The sequence below is a fragment of the Temnothorax americanus genome, unplaced genomic scaffold, assembly GCF_048541705.1.
Source record: "Temnothorax americanus isolate GAGA-0224 unplaced genomic scaffold, ASM4854170v1 Scaffold11, whole genome shotgun sequence".
NCBI lineage: Eukaryota > Metazoa > Arthropoda > Insecta > Hymenoptera > Formicidae > Temnothorax > Temnothorax americanus.
Genome location: NW_027509242.1, coordinates 480,177 through 503,450, shown reverse-complemented (window position 1 = coordinate 503,450; position 23,274 = coordinate 480,177). Strand labels below are relative to the sequence as shown.

Below are 23,274 nucleotides of genomic sequence, written 5' to 3'. Positions count from 1 at the left end.
GTAATGTTGAAAAATATCTTCAGAACTTACTGATTGATTTTCTAGCAAAGAAAAGCGACACTTAACCATTTATCTACTAAAGAGTTTCTTCTACGACTACTCTTAAAAGTTTGATGCATCACCGAAAACGCAGCGGATGCATTTTACATTTTGCTTCGTCGTTTCGCGTCGCTCTGCGCCAAACATAAACCTATCCTCACAAACAGCAAGTTGTTAATTTTTGTCGAAGAGTAATTTTCTTTCGCAAATTTTTACATTTTGTCCGTTGAGAATTCAGTGACACACAGAACTCACCTAACATTAATAACATTAACTTAGAATCCGGATCTTATGAATTTCGTATAAGATAAACTCCCTGTCGACGATTGGGATTCTTCGCAATTAGATCATTGAAGTTTTGCCTCGTTAATGGATCAATACTGTTATCCATTAACCGTCATAGTTTACCTACATCCGTTCTATTACGAGAAGTAGCTCAAGTAAATTCTAAAGTAAACTTATCTACTTCCAATCAATAAACATTACAGTGGCGTATCGACAGTTGTGTCTTCTATCCTACATATACAAAATCGATCTGTCTTCCTACAGAACTGTTGCTGCTCCTCTAATGGTTTCTTTAATGGCATTCCATCAAATGGATTAATAGCGCCAAGTATAGTAAACAAGAATTAATAAAATTAATATATAATTAATAAATAAGATTAATAGATGCCATTGAAAATTAATAATAATAATCATTAAAGACACTTATAAATTTATAAGCATTTAAATATAAAGTTAAATATAACAATTTCGGGAAAAAATTTTAAGCGTGATCTGTAGCGCAATTAATCCGGAGATTGGAAAAAAATAGCCTGTAAAGCGGTTTCTCGCTTGGAAATCGGTACGGGTTTACGAGAGTCCTTGTATTACACGTGGGAATTTGAGGGCGACGACCCGTGAATTTGAAAATTGGCTCGCGATTGTCACAGAGAACGTGACAGGATAACCGGAAAACGGCGCGAATTACGATGTTCTTCGTGCGATTCCCACGGGAGCGACTTGCATTGTCTGGTCACGTAGATCGGAAAGCAGGGTCCCGAGTCGACGGGGGTAGTCGCCCTCGTGGGCGTTTTTCGCGTAATACGCGTCGATTTGATTGCGTTTCACTTCAGCAATATTCCCGTCGGCGATACATCGCGATACGCCTCCGATATGATGGCCATCATTTTTCCATTCGAGCGAGCGAGTCCGAAAGGAATCCGTCATTCTAACGTCCACGTCGCCGTGTTGTGCTGTCATATATTTGACGAAATAAATACCCTTATCGATGCGTTAAATGACTGCGGTAATATAGGTGATATATCGTGGTACATTTGCGTTAACAGAACGGCCGATACATGTTCATTTGAATTGTATTTGTGTATTATGAAGTGTATTATACAGAGAGATAATATAATAGCAAATAGTTTTTTAAATAACTAGACACTACAGACGCGCGATTCGCGCGCGCTATTTAGCTTTAACATTATGCTATTACTATTACACTATTACCCCTTGATACACACAACTGTCAAAATATACAATGACAGCTGCAAATGAAGTAAGCGCAGCAAGAGAACCAATCGGCATCGCGGAAAAGTGACAACAATACCTATGACATGCCTTTTTTAGAAGAGGATATTAAAAAATTTTCGTTTACAAACGCTGATTAATTTGAATTCGAGTTTTAATCAATAAATAAACGTTGGAGTATCAAGTTTGTAGATTATAAATAAAAAATGTGATTAAGTTTCCGCGCAAATTGATTTTCTAGAAGACAAATAGATAGCGAAGTCTTACAACTACTTCCAGCTGCACGAAATAAATTTCAAGTAAAACGGTTATTTAAATTACATTATAATAAAAACCGGAGTATTTAAATGGCAGCAATAATTATGATGAAAAAGGCGCTCGCAATTGCGAACATTGGAATACTAAATGTCTGTAATACGAGCCTACAGATAGGAGGAAAATATTTCTTTGGAGAAAAACCATGTAGCACAAATGTATGCAAATGACGAAAATTTTCAACGGAATTATTCATCGCGTCTGGAGGTGTCATGGTCACACGTGCGTGATTATTCATATTTTGTCGCACGGTGGTTAATTGGTTTCTTTTTTCAACGTTAGAGATAAAACGACGCCGTCGTTGTATTTATCATAATTATTATCGGCCATTTAAAGACTTTCGTCGGGAATATTAATTACGTGCAAGAGAAATCAAAAGACAACGTTTACAGACGCTTTGAGAAGAACGGTAATTTCGTTCGGATATCGATAATTTTCGAGAAATTTTAGAAAAAATGTTTAAGTCTTAGAATATTTACAGAAAATCTAAACAGAATTTCTATTAATTTATCGACCAGTTACATATACTGATTCGGGAATGTATAATGCCAATTTAAAATGCGGCATAAAATATTAATTCTTTTCAATCTATCTTTGCTATAACTCTTCTTTTATTATTATTCAAGGCAAAAGACGGTATTTAATTTTCCTTTCCGTCCTTCGGGACCTTCCTTCACAACGAAGGAGAAACTCTGAAATTACAGCACCGACAAATGCAGTGAGCGAGGCGACTTAAATAAAATTTATTCCGACGGTACATACCCCCGGGGTCCGACCGACTTAATCCGCCCAATATCTGTCATTCTATCACGATCGTTCCCAGCTTACAATCGTAGCTGCAAACCGAATGCAGTTTCCTTGAATCGCGGCAAGATTACATCGAGACGGAAGTCGATTATTCAGAAGTCGGCGGATACGACCGGAGGGAGTAAGGGAGGAAGAGAGAGAGAGAGAGAGAGAGAGAGAGAGAGAGAGAGAGAGAGAGAGAGAGAGAGAGAGAAGCGATGGAATGACGAGATTCATGGAGAGTGAAAGAATCGATCCGACGAGAAAAGAGGATAGAGGTTTGTTCTACATGTGTCCTTTGGTCACATTTGGTTTGCTTTTTCAACTCGACGTAACCCGCAAAACTTTACTACACCCTTCGTTACGTCGTCATCGCTAGCCCTCTCGACAGAACCGTCATTTTTCAACCATGCCATGGTAAAACCAGACCCATGAGAATATCCTGCGTGTATAAGCGGGGAAACAAGGGTATACCGGGAGTTAAACGAAGTGCATCACGATTTATGCTCGGGATTTTACGTCACAAATTTCCGCGGGGCAGGCTCTGTCTTTTCATAACGGAACAATGGATTATGCATTACGCTCACATATGAGAAATATCGAGAACATCGTCGAGACCAAACAGAGATAGCGAAAAACGTTGAGGATGATCAACGTTTTTGTATCTGTTATAATTTAAACTGATATCGTATCATATAATATTGTATTATGTATTACAACAAAGACTATTTCGCGGTATACAATAACATGTAACAAAAGAACCAGTTTGCGAACGTCGTCGCTTGAAAACCGTATATGTTACACCCATATCGGAAAGCGGCGGTTGCGATTCCGGCTATATTTGTAACGTTGCATTGTTCGCATGCGCTTCATGGCATAGTGAAAGATTAAAATATTAACGATTCAATGCAACGATAACGCGCCTTTGTCGATCGCTATGACTACTGATAGCCAATGGTCACCAGGCTTTCCGATTGCACCCGATGACAGCAATCCCATCCGGGATACGATAAGATCTCTTCTCTCGCCAATCCTACAGAGAGAGAGAGAGAGAGAGAGAGAGAGAGAGAGCAGCGAGAGAAAAATCGCGTTGTAACCGGCTATCTATCAATTAGCGCCTGTTATCTATCAGCATCGATTTTTTCCACGTGATTCGCGCCTCTGTCGAATTCGATTTAATCAAACCTTACTTTTGCGCTCTTGCAATCCGAAAAATTCGCCTAACGTTAACGGTATTTTATCGCACGGATTACAAAATGCTGCGCCGTAAATACGAGCGTGCCACGACAAACACGTGGCATGCTTGTTGTGAACAAACAAATGACAATAAATAAATTTTGTTGCATTAATTTTTACTAAAATAAAATTGCTTTAAAAGACTTATAATTCGCAAAAATTTAGAATAGAATTCCACACATAATTTTATATATCATAAATCTTGATATATATTTTAATACATATATGTATGTGTCTATTATGTATACACGGAGAAAAAGGATTTGCTATTATAGAGCCAACTAACATTTTTTCCTGCGAGAACTATAATTTAGCTATAGTAGCAAAATCTTTTTGCTATTGTAACAAAAGGTTTTGCTATTATTGCAAAATTAATAGTTCTCGCTGCCAAAAATGTTAGTTAACCCATTTATCTATTTAACGAATAGATTTGCTATAGTAGCAAATCCTTTTTCTCCGTGTATGTTTGACATAGAATTCTATTCTAAATTTTAATACAAGTTATACCGTAGTCATTAAATCGACTGAATTTATTTGTTGCAATGCATAAGAAAGAAGCATTAAAATCATAATATTCCAATCACAATGTACACGACGATGAATCTAACAATTTAAACAGTAAATATAAAAATCGATATGACGATACGTATATAGGTACAAATTACTACCACATATAAAATCGTTTCTTCAACTTTTTTTTTAGTAAACGAGTGACTGCCGAAGCAGCGCCTGAAGGGAATATACATATAATGCACCTTACTCAAACGTATTGCTGCATTGCAGGCAGATAAATTAGGAATATGCTAAGGAACACGGAGTACGAAAGCACATAAAAATAAAATTCAATCGTTCCGGGATTTTCCTTCCTCACATTGTTTGATCTGGATTTGATTAAGTTCCATTTTCGACAGAGGGTCCACAATTCTTTGCAAATAGCTCGTGATTCGCGCTACGTACAAATTGCACCGACCGCGCAGAATAACGACGGTACGCCACGTAAAATTCAACGCTAACAGTAACGTAATATGTCTGCGCGCAAGTCTCTGCAAATAGATACCGTTGTGATGATATAAATTTCAAACCGCTTCCCGATCTTCCCTGCGATTTCTAGGACGCAATCTGTTCGTCCAATAGTATCTACTCTTCCTATATAATAATGATCAATAAATAGAACATATACATATCATTATCTCAGCATCGTTTCTTTCTATCTCGTGTTACGGTCAATTAATTATATTTTACACACGACGAATTTAAAAAATAGTATCGTGTATTGTCGTCCTCGTTATTAGGAAAATATTGCACATATGCGTCTCTACTGCTTGTGATGCTCACATCTCATATCATAAAAAAAATCGTAGAATGTATATATTACTATATATCATAAATATAATATAAAATTTTGTCAGACAGATATTTCTCTCTTTATCAAAGCGATATCAAGCGCGCGTTATCAAAGGTATTCGTTTAAGTATATATCTCTCTCAATCATACTTTATTATTATAAAATTTATAATAAAGTAAAATATGACGAAAACTCGTTATAAAATGCATTGTAAGCAAAATGCAGGTCACAGATTGCTCCAACCGCTGGACTATTAAAAATGCACTTTAATGCAGAGTCTGCATGCTTAAAAAAAGATAACAGTTTCTAAAATAATACCTCTTAAAATAATGGAAAAAAATTAGCGTTGCGAGCACTCGCGAATCGATTTTACTTACATCTATATTATCTCAGAAAAGTTTTCTCTACTCTGCTCTTTCATATATATTCTAAAATAACTTCAATATAAGTAATATTATATAATTTCTCTTCCATCTTTATTTTAATGGAAAAACTTTGAGCCAACTTGATATCGTTGATAATAATAATAATCGAAAGCTTAATTGTTTGATAATTCGAGTAAAAATATATAAGCAGTCCTTTTATACAGGTTGCACTTTTATTGGGTATTATTGGTACTAGATGTATTTTGCCTAAGTCTTGTTCCGAATTTTTCTAGATGAATAGGATTTTACTTTTAATTTTAGATGCAATTTTATCCGGTGAAAATTGGCTAACCTGTAGAGAGACCCTCCATCACCGATTTTAATCGGCGATCCTCCTTTTTTTTAACGTTGTACATACAGTGTAACAATTAACTTTGACGAGATATTTCGCGACATATATATTTTTATCGACATTCCAAAATAGAATAGGCGTATTGCTCGTAGATTGTAGAATATCTACATATATAACTATGACCTAATAATATAATCATATCGATACGTTGCAGTAAGTGTTTTATTTAGTGGATAATTTAAATCCGGTAACTAACAACTATTAATTTACCGCATATAATAATTTGTAGTAAATTATTTTAATAAATAATATCTTTAAAACTTCTATCCCTATAGAAATATTTTATTTATATGCATCATTCCAAAATTTCATTTTACGAGTTTAATAGGTACTCATTCGCATTCACTTACGTGACATACAAGATACAGCGATATCAGTTTACTGACGAATTCTTGATTAACACCAAATGTGTAGCAAATCTGTGGTCATGTTTCAGGTTGAAATGCTGTACCAGCGCTACTTCCTACGTATGAATCAAAGCAACATGACACATGTGCTCGGTCTACTGGTCGGTTTGGCGCTCGCATTGGGCCTACTACTTATCATGAAGTTAATGCTAACCAACGACCAGCCAATCTTCACGCTGCTACAGAAACCTGAAAATCTTTCTCTCGCGATCACTCTGGTAACCTGCATCGCTATTTATGCCGGTAAGACTCAATCTTTTCAAATTAATTTTTCACAGTCAACGATTTTCATTTCTCGGCGGTGAGAGATGTCAGAATTAAGTTTACATCTGTTTTAAGATTTATCTGAAGATAACTTTGTACCTGTTTAAGAAATTCACTTAAAATATTATTCTGGAATTTAAAAAGTATTTAAATACTGCTTCTCTTTCCGTCCACGTATTCCTGAATCGATTTAAAATTTACTTTCAAATTTACTACATTTTTAATTACAATTCAATTATAATTAAGAAATTCTTTCGTAATTAAACCAAAAATACATTTTTTATGTATATGAAAAAACTTATTTTTATTAAAATTACAATTATATTTAAATTTAATTTATATTTAAAATTACAGTTATACTTCTCTAAACTTTCGATAAATTTCCAGATACGTTTCCTTTTATCGAACGGAAAATCAAATCCAAGTTGCTCGAAATATTTGCGAATAAATGGAAAAGAAATCTAATCGTCCAACATATATTGCGTCAAAAACCTATTTACCAGGGAAATCTCGAGCTTTTATAAAATATGCAGTTTGAATATTACTGGAATTGCATCGAAAGAGCTCTGTAGTCAGATGTCGCAAGCGCTAAAAGACGTACATTCTTTCTTATCCTATCCCCTATGTACAAAGAGTCTCTGTTTTTCGTGAGCCGCGATGTTTCACAAGATCCCGTAGTATCAATAATGCATGAGAATATTGTCCATAAGTGCCGTTTCCTTTCGAAAGCGTTAGGACGCGCAACAAAATCCGCTTTGTGCAACAACTCGCGTGTAGCTCTTTCCTTCGCCAGATCATCCCTTTTAACGGAACGAGCTTTGAACGAGTAATGTCGCACCAGTAATTTTCTATCTGAAGAAGCTTACTTGCACGTAAAATGTATAATGCAGAAATTTGGAAAGCCTGCAATAAATAATAATAAGCCTCTCTCTCTCTCTCTCGACATTTCCAACGCGGAAGAGACAAAAATTCCCAAATTTACGGGAATCTGTTATTGAAATATCACCCATTCTGAAATCTATATATTAAACATTCGCGTGCCATTTTTCGTATCGCCTTCGTATTTCTAAATTCTCCGAACACTTCGAAACGTATAAGATGCGGTAATGAGCAACAAATTATTTTCCAGCTTTGGTGGCAGCCATCTCCAGACCGGGCATGAATGAGATATGGCTGGCGGGTGTTAGTGGCGCGGTGCTAGTCACCCTGCTGGCCCTACAGGTGACCCTGAGTATTCATCTAGCGCGGCTGCACGAGGTGGGGGGTCGCGAGAATACCGCCGACACATCATTCTCCTCTAAATCAAAGGACCTTCGAACCGGGGGACCTCTTGCCGCCACCTTAATGGTCTGCTTTTTCATCTATATGGCCTACGCTCTTTTGCCGATCAGACTCAGGCATGCCTGTATCGCCGGGATTGTTTTCTCGGCCGCTCATCTTATCGGAGCCTTTCTGCTCTATCCGCATTATCCATCTATGATGGCACACGTGAGTCTAATCCACTAACTCTAAACCACCATTAGAAAACTTCGCTTATTTAAGAGCCTTCAAAATCTCTTCACTTATTATCTCATCTCTTATTAGATTAAAGAAAAGCGCTACGAGATATTTTCTAATTTTCTTAAATGTGAATCCACCATAAAATGCAAATTTAATGAGGCTGATAAGGCGCTCGTGTAAAAGTTTTTAATGCCTGCTCGCGTAAATAAGTTCTCTAAGTTTCTATTTAAAAAACATCCTCAATGTTTCCTTTTTAAGTTAGTAAAAATTTAAGGGATTGGATTTTTTATTGAATGTATACAATTCAGAATTAGATTTTGTATGCTTAATCTTAATTTTGTATGCTAATTAGGTCGATCCTAACATTCTAACTTTTCACCGGTTTCTAAAAATGGTTTCGTATTTCGTGTCGTAATAATTTTAAGAATTGCAAGTATTGATTAATTTAGACCGTAAAGAATCAATTTTCTGAAGTTTTCAATGATAATATACTAGATAATCACAGATATTCGATGTTAAAAAGTTTCCCGCTTTGTTGCGGCACATATGACAATTATAAGCTGTAGATTCGTGTTAATTAGCGATCGAGTTTATACGTATACTACGTTTGGTCCAGCAATTAGCAAAAGTAGGTTACGCGATATGATATTAATTATAATCGATGTTACGCGGGGCTCATAGTGCATTGTACGTTTCTCATATATCGCCACGTGATTCTCGGTCTGTTTTTCAGTCAAGGTATCGCTTATTACAGTATTGTATCTACATACATATTATATTATACAACATATAATAGAATGTTAGATATAATATATATCTCTCATGACAATCAAGTCCAATAATTCTTTGAAATAATCTTCAAATAAGATATTTGAATATAAATAAAGCAGATTCACGTGTACATATAAACATTTAGTTTCTTTTCTTTTATGTTATATAGAATATTCAGAGCTAATAAAGGCAATGTAAATAAATTAAATTTTTTAATAAAAATTAAAGATCATTTAGAAAAAGGTCTTTTTGTATTTCTTGCATTTATACATGCTGCATAAAAGAAATCTATAATTTAAGTCTAAAATCGCGAAATATATAGATAATATTTCCGTAACATCTATTTCTTTTTTGTTTTTAATATATTCATTATAAAAAAATCACCTAAATTCTAGATAAATTTAATACAAGCTTCTGATAAATTTTTTATCAAGTATTGAAAATATTTCTTTAATATTATATAAAGTCGTGTTATACTTCGTCATTATATCGACGCTGAAAATGACGGCGTGAATAACAGGACAATTATTAGCAAAATTGGCACTGTAATCAATACATATCGTCACAGAAATGGTTGGAGTTCACGAAGTGACACAATACCCGGCGACCGTACACGCATCTATTTATTAACGTTGCACAAAGTGGGCATGAATGCCCGAAACGAGGTGTGTTGTTCGCAAATAGCTGAACTGAATTGGAAATCTAATTAAAGCGGATCTCGATCTGCTTCGATGTTTGTCCGAGCACGTTTTGACATAGTACTAATTTCATTTCTATTGTCGGATTTTAAACATAAGTGTTCGCGAAACATAAGCGTTCTTCGGATCCTTTTTATTCCTTCATTTTCGTATATGAAAGAAAAGAGAAAAATAAACACCATGAAAAAAAAAACTTTGGGAAATCTATAACTAAGGAGATTATTAAATCAATTCCGTAAAACTAACCAGACGAGAGTTACAAACATATAAAAGATCAAAGAAATATGTATTCCATGATTTTTCAAAGAGAGCTTTAATAAATTTCAATGGATTTATTCAATGACTTTAGTTATGATGAAAGAAACGTGAAAACAAGTAAACAAACCAAGCGTCAAGATGGCAATCGGGAAACTAGTTTTCTTACGACTGTATTCATTACAAATCTCATTAGCTTTTATACCGTGATCAGAGAGCATTGGCTGACTGCCTTGATAAGAGATAAGAAAATAAATCAATGCTGCGGAAGAAGCTAAAGAGAACATCGTGCTAGATGCCGACCCCGCTTGTTGTGAAGTCTCGTGGAAAGGGTTTGGTCTTATTGCATCTCCGTCCGCGAATGGAGGTTCCCATCCATCAAGTTTCCCGCCTGATGGATTCCCCCTTCTTGCGCTCTATTTAAGTTTTATTACGTCGAGAACTCAGGATTCCGCGTATAATTACGAACGTATCGAGACCGCGCTTTGTCGCCTTCTGTCGTCACCGAAGAATCTAACCGTTTTTTAAAGGGCAACACTATCATGGTGGATGCAAATAGATCTATTATAACTAAAGCTGATAAACTGGATATTAATAAAGTATATAAATAAAATTGCCTAATACGTAATAAAATATATAAATAAAATTGCTTAATTGTACAATAAAAAATTTCTACCAATTTATTATAAAAAAAGGGCCTTAAATTGCTGACATAAAATAACAGACTTAATCATACTGTTTGTTTCGTATAGTTGTTCATATTCAGCTTGTAAACATTTATTGTTAAAAAAGTGCTATATATAGAAAAGCATTTCGAATATATCCTCTTAAAATATTACAAAATAATATTTTAATGCCTAATATACGCACACACACATTCTTCAGTAACCTTTTAATAAATAAAAGCGCGAAGAGATATAATTATCGAGAGATGTGCGATTTAAGGTATGAGCGATATGTTTAGGATATATAATATATAGGTAGATCAAATTAAGCCACCTGAAAATAGGCTGGCGAAAGCCGATGATTCGAACAAAGTAAACGGATTGCGTATCGTAATCTCTTTCAAATGTAGTCTCTGTTAGAATCCGCGTGGCACACCTCGCATGTCAGCGCATTAATAATTCATCCGGCTCGTTATTTTCACATTCGGGAGAGTAATATCATTTCATCGGCCAGGCACACGCCACGTCCCACAAAATGGACCGTAATTGCTTTTCACGCCGCCGCGCCCGCGCAATACATACGACGACCCCGATATAACGTTAAAGGCCCAGTGAAGGGCTTACGATTTCAGATAATCTGCGTGTTGCACCTCATACAGAATGAAAAATAACGTTTAAGTTACTAAAAGAAGCTCTCGTTAAGCTACATAAAGCGATGTGTCTGAAAGAATCACGCGCGATTCTCTACAGCGTGGTTAATTAACGAATTGCAGCAAGGGAGTCACGTTTGCAGAAAACGTTTTATGTACTATCGCGTAAAATCAAATTAACTCTTGGAAACTGTCAAGCTATTATAATTAAATAATTATATTCTAAAAAAAACACTCGTGTAATTTTATAATTTTCAGTTATCTTATTGTCATTAGTACTGAATATTAATGTACGGAAAATTATTATATTCTTGCATAGAGCATTAATAATGCATAAAGCAATGATAAAAATAATTGTTTTATATGTATGTTATATGTATATCGTCTTTGTTCAAAAAATAAACCAAAGTTGCTAAACTTTGAAACTTAAGAAAAGATGTAAGGTGAAGCGAGTTGAAAGAAACACATAACTAAATAAAACTCCGAACGGTTTATCATGAATTAAGGATGCTCGTAAACCGATCCTTATTACGGCGACTTATCCGTCCTTATTACAATTTGATCCTTTAGGATGAAGTATCGCGAGGTTCTTTCACTGAGCCAGAGAACCAGGAATCGACTAAAAATCGTAAAAATTTCAATAAAGTTGCCAACAATAAAATATCACAGTCACTTGCGGTTACATTGTCATGTCAACTTAAATCATTAACTTGTCGTATACTGCGCTTTACTAACGTCGCAAGGGCAGAATTTGTAACACTAAATTTGCGACACTAAATTGATCATTCAACAAATTAAAAAATATAAAATAAATTTACATATTAAAAAAAAGTAAAACTAAATATTCTGAGAGACCTTGTAAAAAAAGAATAATCTGCCACCCAGGATTCATAGTCCTATACCAAAAATAGCAGGAGATAATTATAAAGTTACTAAAATTAAATTGACAGTATAATTTCACAGTTTCTTGTAATTTTACACTTGTTATAAAACCCTCTTGCAAAAAATGCTTCAGTAAATTACTGTTTCTTAATTGTTTTCCTAAGCTTAGATATAAATCACGTGAACATTCTGTAACGTTAAAAATAAATGGTGTAAAGAAATTGTGCGCATAGTATGTACACCCGCCGTAACTTTAATTCTGTAAACTGACGCATTCAGTTCAGCATTCAGTTCAGCGCATTTTTCGTTTAGCTTGAGCGAAGATAAATTGAAAGATGGTACTTGGTTTTATACTAATCGGCTTATTGCGTAAACCATTTGACGATCATTCTGGGACAGTATCACATCCACTTAATAGGAGAGTGTAATTATATTAAGAACGCGACTTCGTGATTGATCTATGTGTGAGAAGTTTTCTCATTTTATACTATTATTTTGCTCATCCTTGTATACGAGCATATGCAACAAAATATGCATAAGTATTACGAAGAAGCTGCTTTAGCAATAAACATTTTATAATAAGTAGCTTGCAAAATATTTGCTGTTTATGCAAATTATCAATGGAGCATAGATTGAAAAGAATGTATATGTATGTATGTACACACACACACAAAGAGAGAGAGAAAGAGAGAGACTTTTTAGAAGATTTAACTTTTTTTCTTACCAAAATATATATTTCTGCGAAAAGGCCAAGCCTTATCGTTGCGATTTTTCTGTACAAATCATTCATGTATCAAAATATCGTGCTGCTGATATCAAAGAAATTACCAGTTGCATTCTTCAACAACTGGGGCCAACAGCAATTAAACATTATAGACACGCGCTGAATGTAGTTCCTTGCGAGGCAAACGAGGAAACTTTCCTCGATCTACTCGCAAAGGGAAAGTTCGCGGGACTGCGACGTCCGTTAATGTATTCTCAGCGTTAATGTCCTTATCACGTGTCCGAGCATCCACGCGATAGGCTCGGTTAACTTGTTGTCACTACTCACTACTCACAGTCCGCAAGAGTGAAACTCAACAATAAGTCCTCAAAGGTCCTTTGAACCACACCGGAGATGCAGTATTCGACGAAAGATGCTGCCCACCGACACTATAATGGACACAGACATCACGTTTTAGAGGTATGCTGATTGCATCGACTGTTTCGCCTTTGGAATTCAGTTCTGGCGAATCACATCTCCGCCAGCTTGTTTCGGATATAATTGTCGCTTTTGGAGGATCGAGTGCTCTCGGGTAATTAGCGTCTCTGTTGTGTAAGGATCTTCTAGACTGACCTATTTTCAAATGTTACGCCAACGTTACGTGTATTCTCGAAATAGTGACTGCTATTTATGTCTTATTGTTAAGTTACTTTTCAAAAAATTTATAAAAATTACATCAAATAAAAAATTAGAATAGATTAACTTTGCTCACTGTTTGTAAGTCAATGTTTTTACTTTATTTGCCCTCGTACTAAGAAATTTTGATTTATTATTCGAGCACCAGTTAATATAGAAATAAAACTGTAACTCTTTACAAACACACATTAAATTACCGTGCGCAATATATTCTATATTTCATATTCAAATTATTTTACATAAAATTTTTATACAATAACATTTTTTTATTTCATTAAAATTTCAAAATTTCTGCAAGGATATATCACTTATGTATGTGAATCGCACGATATATTCGTAAGTTGTCTATTATAACATTGCTTTTCGTAATATATTGTCTTCGGCAAATCCTTATCTCGATCATTCGAATATAACCGTTACGTATCGATATATTTTTTTATGTCGCGTAAAAACATTAATAACAGTCGCACGCGGGCGTATCCTTTATGAAGGTTTATAGCATATGCAGAAAAAAATATGGAAAAAATTAATACGTATTCGAGGGGTGCAGTTTATGGCGCAGTGCGGTTCTTCGTGATAACGTATCTTCTTACGGTTGCACGAGATGCAACAGCAACGCCTGTATCGATCATTTTACGAGGGCAAGTTATCAATGTAATATTTTTTTCTCTCGCTCTTATGAAGACACATAATTATACGGTATCCAATAAACTTCTCGAAACGGGTACGCGCAAAATCTTATTTGCCTCACGATGTTTGCTCGCGGTAATTAGTACTTAATTAACTCGCGGAAACAACAAAAAGTTTCTTAATTTTTATCTCCACTTTACGAGGTAATTCGCTGTCGAAAGCTATTGGACTAATTGGGTCACAAACTGTCAGTAACTATTTCTCTTATCGTAACAGATATGCTAAATAAAGTTCAAAAAGAAGGATCCTTTCGTTAAGAACTTATTTACATATCTTTTCTTACTATGTTTCTAATAGTTTATATAGTAAAGTAATTGGCTGGAATCCGTGTTTCTATATTCTACACATTTCATTTTGAAATATATATTGGGGCCGAAATGGGGCATTTATACACCGATGCAAGCCGAACCCATTACTCGATGCACTCGCGTCGATAATTATCCTATTTGTATATCGCAATTTTCTGTACGAATCGACGGATTTGTCCGATCGATAGCCATTTCGCTAATCCGCGGACGAGCGTGCGCTCACAAAATTTCCGTCGGATACTTTAACAATTTGCAAAACGATTTTCACGAACAGCTCGAATAACAAACCGAAGTAGAGACCCTTCGAATACGTATTAGTTTTTTTTCCATTTTTTTTTCTATATATTTATCGGCCCGGAGAGAAATGCCACTTGAAAATGTGACGTCAATCGAGCATATGTCGAACTTTGCCTTCAAACGTTGTAATAGTAAAATGTATTTTTGAAATAAGTAACGTAAAAGAAAAATTGAAATGAAAAAGTTCGTTCTATCTAAAACGAAGGTGATGTAGACTGGAAATAACCACGACGAGAAAACCTTCAAAATGCATGGAAATATATATTACTCGTGTTACGTGTAAACAATCGCGAAAGCGTTACCAAATGAAAGACGTGCTAATCACGCTGCATGAATGTTCTTTGGTCCAGATTTGTTCTTCTCAACCATCCGTCATGTCGAGGAAAAGGGGTTCTCCCCTGACGTTACATCACATGTATCATTAGGTATAACACGGATTCGACATCGTGTATTTCTTATCTTTATCGAGGACAGAAAATCCACCTGTATTGTCCCCTGGTAGGCACGGACAGGTGGATTCTCGTAAATAACGGCTTTATTTTTTCGCCCCATAGCGAGGGTGGCCGGGGGCCAGGGATATGTTTTATTCAATGGCACCGTACGAGATTTTCATATTGATGACACAGCGCTGAATTACATCGATAACAAGATTTCCCTGAATGATTTATGAACGTTTATTAAGCTGTCGTAGCTATTCATAGAAAAATCGGCAGATACGAAAAATATTTCAAAAGTAAAAAACTTCTAGCTACAGAGACGATAACGGTGCCGTGATACGTTCGTTATTTATGTGGGTTGTATGTCGTCGAGAAGTAATCAAGAAGCCGCGAGAGAACATGAACAACCGTTATCAGCAAATTTCAAACCAGAAGTTGTGTAACAGTGTTTCCGTTTTAGCAAAGACATTAATAACGCTCAATGATACATTTATAGACGTAGAATTGCGCGCGGGACGGAAATAAATAAAATTCATCGTTTGTAGGAAACCATCAGCGGAACGATCTGTCTAGAAATTTCACACGCACAACAAGACAAGTGACGCGCCACTTAATTCTCCGCGTAATCACGATGAAAGCCGCAACATTCGGCGCAGTTTATCTCGCGTCCGTTTGTCGGGACCACTCAACACCAGAGATCGCGTCAAAAGTGCCTCTTTGTAGCGCACGAAATCGCTTTGCTTTCAAGCCGGTATACACGAGAGAAGCGTCGCATTCTGCCTAATCGACCGGAAATCCGAAAAGAGACAATCGTGATATTGTACAGCTGCCGTTTATTTGCGGAGCGGAGAAGCAAGCGGCGATGAGAGAGAAGACAGCGGAATCGCAACGTGGTATATACCTAGATAACGACGAGTCGCATCGTTTGTCTTCTCGACATGAATATTTGACGGAAAATGTCGCGAAACGCGAAAGCAAAGCGAGAAAAGGAAATGGCAAAAGACGAAAAAGAGAATCAGCGTTGAACTTTCTTCTCCGCGGCACAGCTATAAGTTGCATCCTTGTCAATTTTGCAGAATTACGGAATATTATTAAAATACAAGAAAAGAAAATGACATATTTCACAAAATTAATTAATTGTTTATTAAATTTTTTACTTCGTAGAAGACGTAAAAATGATTCGAAAGTATATTAACGCAGTCGCGGATAAAGAATTTCCAACGCAATTTGTATAATTAAAGAAAAATTGCAGTTTTCATAGTAGCATCTTGTCACTTTTTTTTTTTTTACTAACGATGAGATATTTTTTGTTCATTAGCAATGTAACAAATAAAGAATTAGGATTATTTTTTACAATTATACCTGCAATTATGCTCGTCTATCATATGCATGACATCATACATATATATGTATATTATAATACTGTATTTGATGGACAGAATAATATATTATATACTCAGCGCGAGACGTTACTGCGTCCCTTGATAAGACGCGCGTATACCGGAAGTTACTTATAAATAGTTTACGTTGAAATTTCTTTACTTTACCTTGGCAGAGATTTATTCCAATAACCTTCCCCTAAAGCCAGACTATTTAATATTAAATACCGAAAGCTGAAAAGAGAGAGAGTTTGAGTGGGAAAGTAAGACCCAAATAAAATTTTCATCAAAACGATACCGGTATATCTCATGAGACACGGATGTTTTATTTAAATGTTTGCAAGTGTAACAAGTTTTAAAATGTATTACAAGGAAAAATTAAATATCGTTTGAAAATGATAAACAATGGATAAGAATGATAAGAACGAAGTAAAAAATGGCAAACAATGGATTTTTAAACACAGTTTAAATATAATTCTCTTGGTAATTTTTGTTCTGTTATTTTCGACGTGCACTATAAATATATGTATGAACGTAATGAAAAAGAATATGAGAAAAAATAAAATAAAACACGGAGTTCTCTCAAATTAGACATAGTCTGATTTAGAAAGTCCTGATTTATAATATGTTAAAGTAACATATATCTAGTTCTGCATAAAAAAGTTATAGCCAGACGTTATTATAAAATATATGAACTACACTACACTATTCTATTTATATATTTTAATCAATTATTCTGCCAGCAGCCAGATATACATATGGTCAAATCTATTGAAGTCTGTTACGTTCGTTTCTTCATTTTTTCCCCGCGATCAATCCAATCCTATGTTCAATTTCCGGCGATTTTGGTAATTGCACGACTACATCGCGAAAATGTGCGGATTTTCCATGAAAAACGGATATTAACGTGGAACGCTACAATTTTAATCGAGGCTGCGGAGTAAATCGCAAAAAATTTGATACGAAGAATTCGCCGACGCCGACGAAAACAAATCGTACGAATAGTTCGGATGCGACTGGCGTGACGCAATGTCGAAAAAAGCGATGAAAAGATTGTCATAAAATAAAAAAAACAAAGGTCTGGTAACGAAAAATAAAAAAAAGAAGGAAAAAACATATAAGCTCTAAATAAAAAACAACGCGTTCGGTACGTTAAATCGTTTAATGGACGATTTCTCGATATAAGTTCCGTATTTTCCCGTTTTGTCATTTTACAAAATTAAACGCGAATTTTCTCCGACGACATCGCGATTCGCTCAATTCCGCCATCGCTGAGTTAATTAACTTCGAATTAACCAGCGTTGCGTCGCTTTAACCCTTTGGCTGCAAGTCCTACTGATAGGCGAGGAACGGCTGAATATCCGCCGAACATATTCTCGCGAAGTCGAATCCAGTATACACATACTGCTTAAATGATTTTTACTTTTCTTTAGTTTACATTTAATAAAGTATCGTCTTCTAATCGTTTTCTCTCTTTTAAATTTTATATGCTAAACTATAAAAATTTGGATCACTGACATGGTCAGTGACGCACAGCGAATGGATTAATTAAGATACGAGAATTAAGACACCGGAATATTATGTTGAAAGAAGTCTTTGATTTGCGGAATGGAATTTTTACCTCTTCGTGCGCGCCGAGTCAGAATTTTTGCGTGATTGCCGCGAAACCGAATCTTTCGCGAACGACGATGACGTGCTCGATCAATCACACTCGATCTTCGACATCGGATCTACGGAATCACGAAAATGACCTAGATACATCAAATCATTGCGAGCGATTACGAAGGTACTTGCAAAGTCACGTCATCAAAAATACTAAAATGAACAGTCAAGAGTACGTCATCCTAAAACAAACACAATTGTTTTTTTTTTTTTTCATAATTAAAGAATTGTTTCTACAAAATTTGATTTTAGATCATTAAGATTTTGGACTCGTCTCTTACATCTCATGCACATCTTCATGATAAGTATGTCTCCCTTATCCGTTAAATACTGAAGTATATGAGAAATACACAGGTATTTAGTTGCGTTTCCGCGAAGCAAGTACACAATCACTTTTATATAGCGAACAATAAGCCTCGCACTGTTTCCTAAATCTTATTTTAAAGATTTACGTATTAAAGTCCTTCATTTTACATTTTCCTCTAACTAAATTATAAAATTTGCTTAAAATCTGTCGACACTCGCAAGCAACTAACAGCATCATTTTTCACGTCGTGTCTACTTAAAGACTAATAAGCGGAGGGAAAAAGCGGCCCAAGGGTTATTAAGTATTCCATTCTCCTGCGAGAGACGACCATCGCCCATTCTAGCTGTAACATTTTTTCCTTTTCCGTCCGTTTCTTAGCATGAAGAATGAAGGGGATAGTTCGCGATGGAACGGAGAGGCAATCCGGTGTCGACCCTTATCTTGGCTATCCGGCCTACAATCTTTTCCACTCCAAAAGTGTAACGTAACCTTGCGTTGCTGTGGACAGCCTCACTGACGACCACGAGGCAGAGGATCATTCCGAAGGGTCGACCCGTGTGTATCTTAATAGCCGCAGTAACTATCGATTTTGTTACTAAAATAATTCGGCTCGAATATAGCCTACGGTGTAAACTACCCGCGCCATGACGTAAATGGCTATTCGTCCGGTGTCATCTTCAAATAAAGATAAACAGCCGGCGATAAGCGGAGAAATTGGCGAGAATGGCCATCGTGCTAGTCGAAACATTGTAGCGAGTTAAATGGAATGAAATAATGGAGAGCCCGACGCGACAGCCGTATGCGGCTCTTACCAATACGAAGCGAAGGGAAGATAACAGCGATGAAAACGATTGAAATACAACGATAGTGTAACAATGACGCGAATTAGATATTCAGCATTCTAAAATGTATAATACTTATCAAATATGAGTAATAACTATCCTATAAAAAAATAAATTTATTCTTAAAAAAGAATCCAAATAATCACATATCAACATTGTATCTGAAAATGCACTCAATTTGTACGAAACAATTATTTCGCAAACATTTAATTTTACTTATCTGAGAAGCAATTAATTAATTTGGAATAGAATTATATTAAAAAGCATGATACATCAAGAGAAACCTTGAATTTTAGGATTAATACAGAGTTTCTTGGGACTGGCATTGTGTGGTTAGTTCTATTTGCGTTTCCGGAACTTCAATTTATCCGGCAGCGTGCAATCTTAATAACCTCTATTAAGCTGGATCCCCCATCAGCGCAAATCAAGTTCGCACTAGGTCAAAAATTTAGTGCTATTTAGGTGATAATTAAGTGCCCTAGTCCGAATTTTGGTGCTCGAACCGTTTAACAGGAAATCGCGTAAAAAATAAAGGGGTCCAGCTTGCCATAAAGCTAGACCCCCCCATATCAGAAAATGGTCCTACAAAAAAGATAAGTACACTATAATTTAGTGCTAATTAAGTGCTAATTAAGTGCTCTAAAAAAACGATAAAATGTTGACAGATTATAACATTTATTTAAATATACCATTATATATTGAACACAGAAATTACAATAATTAACTTAGACCAGCCGTTGGCGCTGAGCACTAAGTTCCGTCATCTGATCGTCTACGAATTAGTTGCTCGCATGATTATAGTATTAAAATAATTCTCAGACATTGTGTACTTTAAAAGAATATCACGATTCGAATTTAGTGTTAGCAGCTTAGTGTTGAAATTAATTAATAAATCAATACAGCGCGCGCTTCGCGGATAAACTAATTAATTTCAACGCTATACAAGTAGCACTAAATTCGAGTCGTGTTACTTTCATAAAGTACAATGTCTCAGGATTATTTTGGGACCATAATCATGCGAGCACCTAATTCTTTGACGATTCTGTAACGAATTATAGAGCGCAACGCGCGCGCTCTATGGATAAATTAATTAATTTCAACGCTATACAGCTAGCACTAAATTCAAATCGTGATATTTTCTTAAAGTACAGTGTCTCAGGATTATTTTAGAGACCATAATCACGCAAGAACCTAATTCTTTGACGATTCTGTAAAGAACGTTAGAGCGTTGCGCGCGCTCTCCATGAGTTAATTAATTGATTTCAACCCTTTGCAGCTAGCACTAAAATCGAAGCTGATATTTTCTTAAAGTATAATGTCTCAGGATTATTTTGGGACCAAAAACACGGGAGCACCTAATTCTTTGACGATGCAGTAATGAATTGAAGAGTGCTGCGCGCGCGCTCCATGAGTGAATTAATTGATTTCAACCCTTTGCAGCTAGCACTAAATTCGAATCGTGATATTTTCTTAAAGTACAATGTCTCAGGATTATTTTAAGACCATAATCACGCGAGCACCTAATTTTTTGACGATTCTGTAAGGAACTTTAAAGCGCTGTCTTAATAATCTTCGATTATTCGTGATAGATTCGCAGCGAGTCATTTTTGTATTATCTCATAATCGAGTTTTACTGCCGAGCAATTTTTATATGCGTATGTATAATTCTACGGTCTCTTGTAGGTTTATCGCCGTGCACGCTGTGATTTTAGCGCGAAAACAATAAAATTTATAATTCTCATATAATAGTGTTCGTATTTAATGAAATAAGCGAATGCAAAAGATTATTTTGACAAATCATTATGGTTACCGGAATAGTTATTACCGAAATTATAATCATATTATAAATTGCTTCTAGCGTTCTTGTTTTCGGCCTATCACTGTCCCTCATAATTACAGTGGCTTATTTGTTCAGATAGTTAAAAAATACATGTTTCACAATAATCATAATGAACTGATCTTCCGCTACAAGCAGTATAAATCTGGTATTCTCCTCGTTTCTTTTACTCAAAGTTAAGTGGTCCATCAAACGCCAGCGGTTTCGCTACAAGAGGAAAACGAATCCCGAATCTTCCAGACCGCTCCCGATAGTAAGAATTTTGACAGCGGTGCCAATGACCATTACCATCTAGATCATCTTTATCACAAATTTGCAAAATAAAAATTTACACGTAAAAAAATATGTTCTCCCATTGTTACAAATCATCTCCTTTAGAAATGCATGAATAGAATGATTCTTATGGAATTGCGGTTACAAAAGAATATATTTAATAATAATAAAATACATGCTTTATTGTAGCTTTATTATATGTACAGGTACAAGTGCTTCTACCAACTGTTCAAAATGAGTCGAACCCTATAACAGCGAGACTTCAAAGAATTTTATACTGTAAAAGCCGCATTAATTTAAAATTTAACAATTTCCCATTTTTCTGTAGTTTCAAAAACTTAATTGTTGATGTCTCACGTCTCACTGATATAGGGGTACCCATTCGACTCATCTCGAATTTTTTGTAACCGTACATTTTTAATTAAATTTATGTATTCACGGTAAGATTCTTAAAACAATTAAAAGAATAGAAATCTTTTTCGTAAAATTTAAGTCGATAAAAATCAAAATTTGTTAAATATGATCGCGTTTTATGCGCATGTATTTTACCATAAAAAAAATATAAACTGTTATTACTAATTATAATAACGTAGAATGGCGGGACGTCCAGTACCTGAAAATAGTTTCTTAAAACAGATTAAAAGTTAGAGAATTAAATATATACCTTTGTAACCATATTTTTTGTTAAAGTAATCACTAAAAAATCACGAGGCAAATTACTCGTACAAAATTTGAATTTATTTAAACTTATACAAATAATCACATTATATCCATGTTTGTTTTAATATTAACAATAAGTCTTATCATCATTATTAAGACAGCATTAATATTAATACTATTACTAAATAATGGGAAAACATTTAGTAAAAAAAAAGAAAGGAGAAAATCTTCTCAAAAATACTATTAAATTAATTTCACGATCTAATTTTAAAACATATAGCGGTCGTCATTCACTTATCGCTAAAATCATTACTTCCGAGAACTGCCAAGAAAATTCGGGATTAATTTCGACCTTATAACAAGAATTAACTTTCAATAGAGTACCGAACTAGATTTCGCGAGTAGATCTCACGAAAATCGACGAAAAATATCGACTTCCCACCGGTACGAACCACGCATTTCGCTGGCGCCCACCTGACGCGAGGGACAGCAATGAAGCCCCATCGCTGAGACAACGATCGCACCCAAGAACGAAAAAAAAAACGTTCGCAATTAGCATTAATAAATATTTAATTATTCCTTAATTACACTTAAAAATACTCGTTAAGGAATATTTAACTCGTCATAAAAATCACAATAACAAAAAACGTAATACAATTAAATCTTCAGATTTTTATTGATAAAACCGACGATAAACATAAATCTCGAATTTTGCAATAATCCTATTAATATACCAAAAATTATTTATTAAAATGTACTCGCAATAGTATTAAAAATGTGAACATTAAATTTTGCGAATAAGAAGTTAATACCTGACCATTGGTTCAGTCAAAAAGTTTGAGAGTCTTTACTATCTTATTTAATAAGTATACAATTTTACAAAGAAAAATAATTCTGTAGACTAAAATTTAAAATTAATTAATTTTAAAATTAATTAACTTAGAATTAGTCTTCGCAAAATTATTTTTAAAATTAATTTTAAATTTTATTCCATTTTTAGCCCCCCTTTTTAGTCATCAAATATAGAATTATGCTCTCCATGTATTCTTAATCACATTAATATGTAACATACATAATT

The 23,274-nt window shown here is 35.0% G+C and overlaps 2 protein-coding genes across 4 annotated transcripts in view; one reads left to right on the top strand and one right to left on the bottom strand.

Annotated features, from left to right (window-relative positions):
- Window positions 1-23,274, top strand: part of LOC143907644 (adenylate cyclase type 6) — a 126,688-nt gene that overhangs the window by 62,286 nt on the left and 41,128 nt on the right. For all 3 annotated transcript variants that reach the window (XM_077424534.1, XM_077424528.1, XM_077424542.1), the window contains 2 exons: window positions 6,450-6,663; window positions 7,814-8,172. In XM_077424534.1, coding sequence (XP_077280660.1) covers window positions 6,450-6,663; window positions 7,814-8,172 — 573 coding nt within the window. The remainder of the gene's footprint in view (window positions 1-6,449; window positions 6,664-7,813; window positions 8,173-23,274) is intronic.
- Window positions 1-23,274, bottom strand: part of LOC143907855 (uncharacterized) — a 76,147-nt gene that overhangs the window by 52,086 nt on the left and 787 nt on the right. The window lies entirely within an intron of this gene.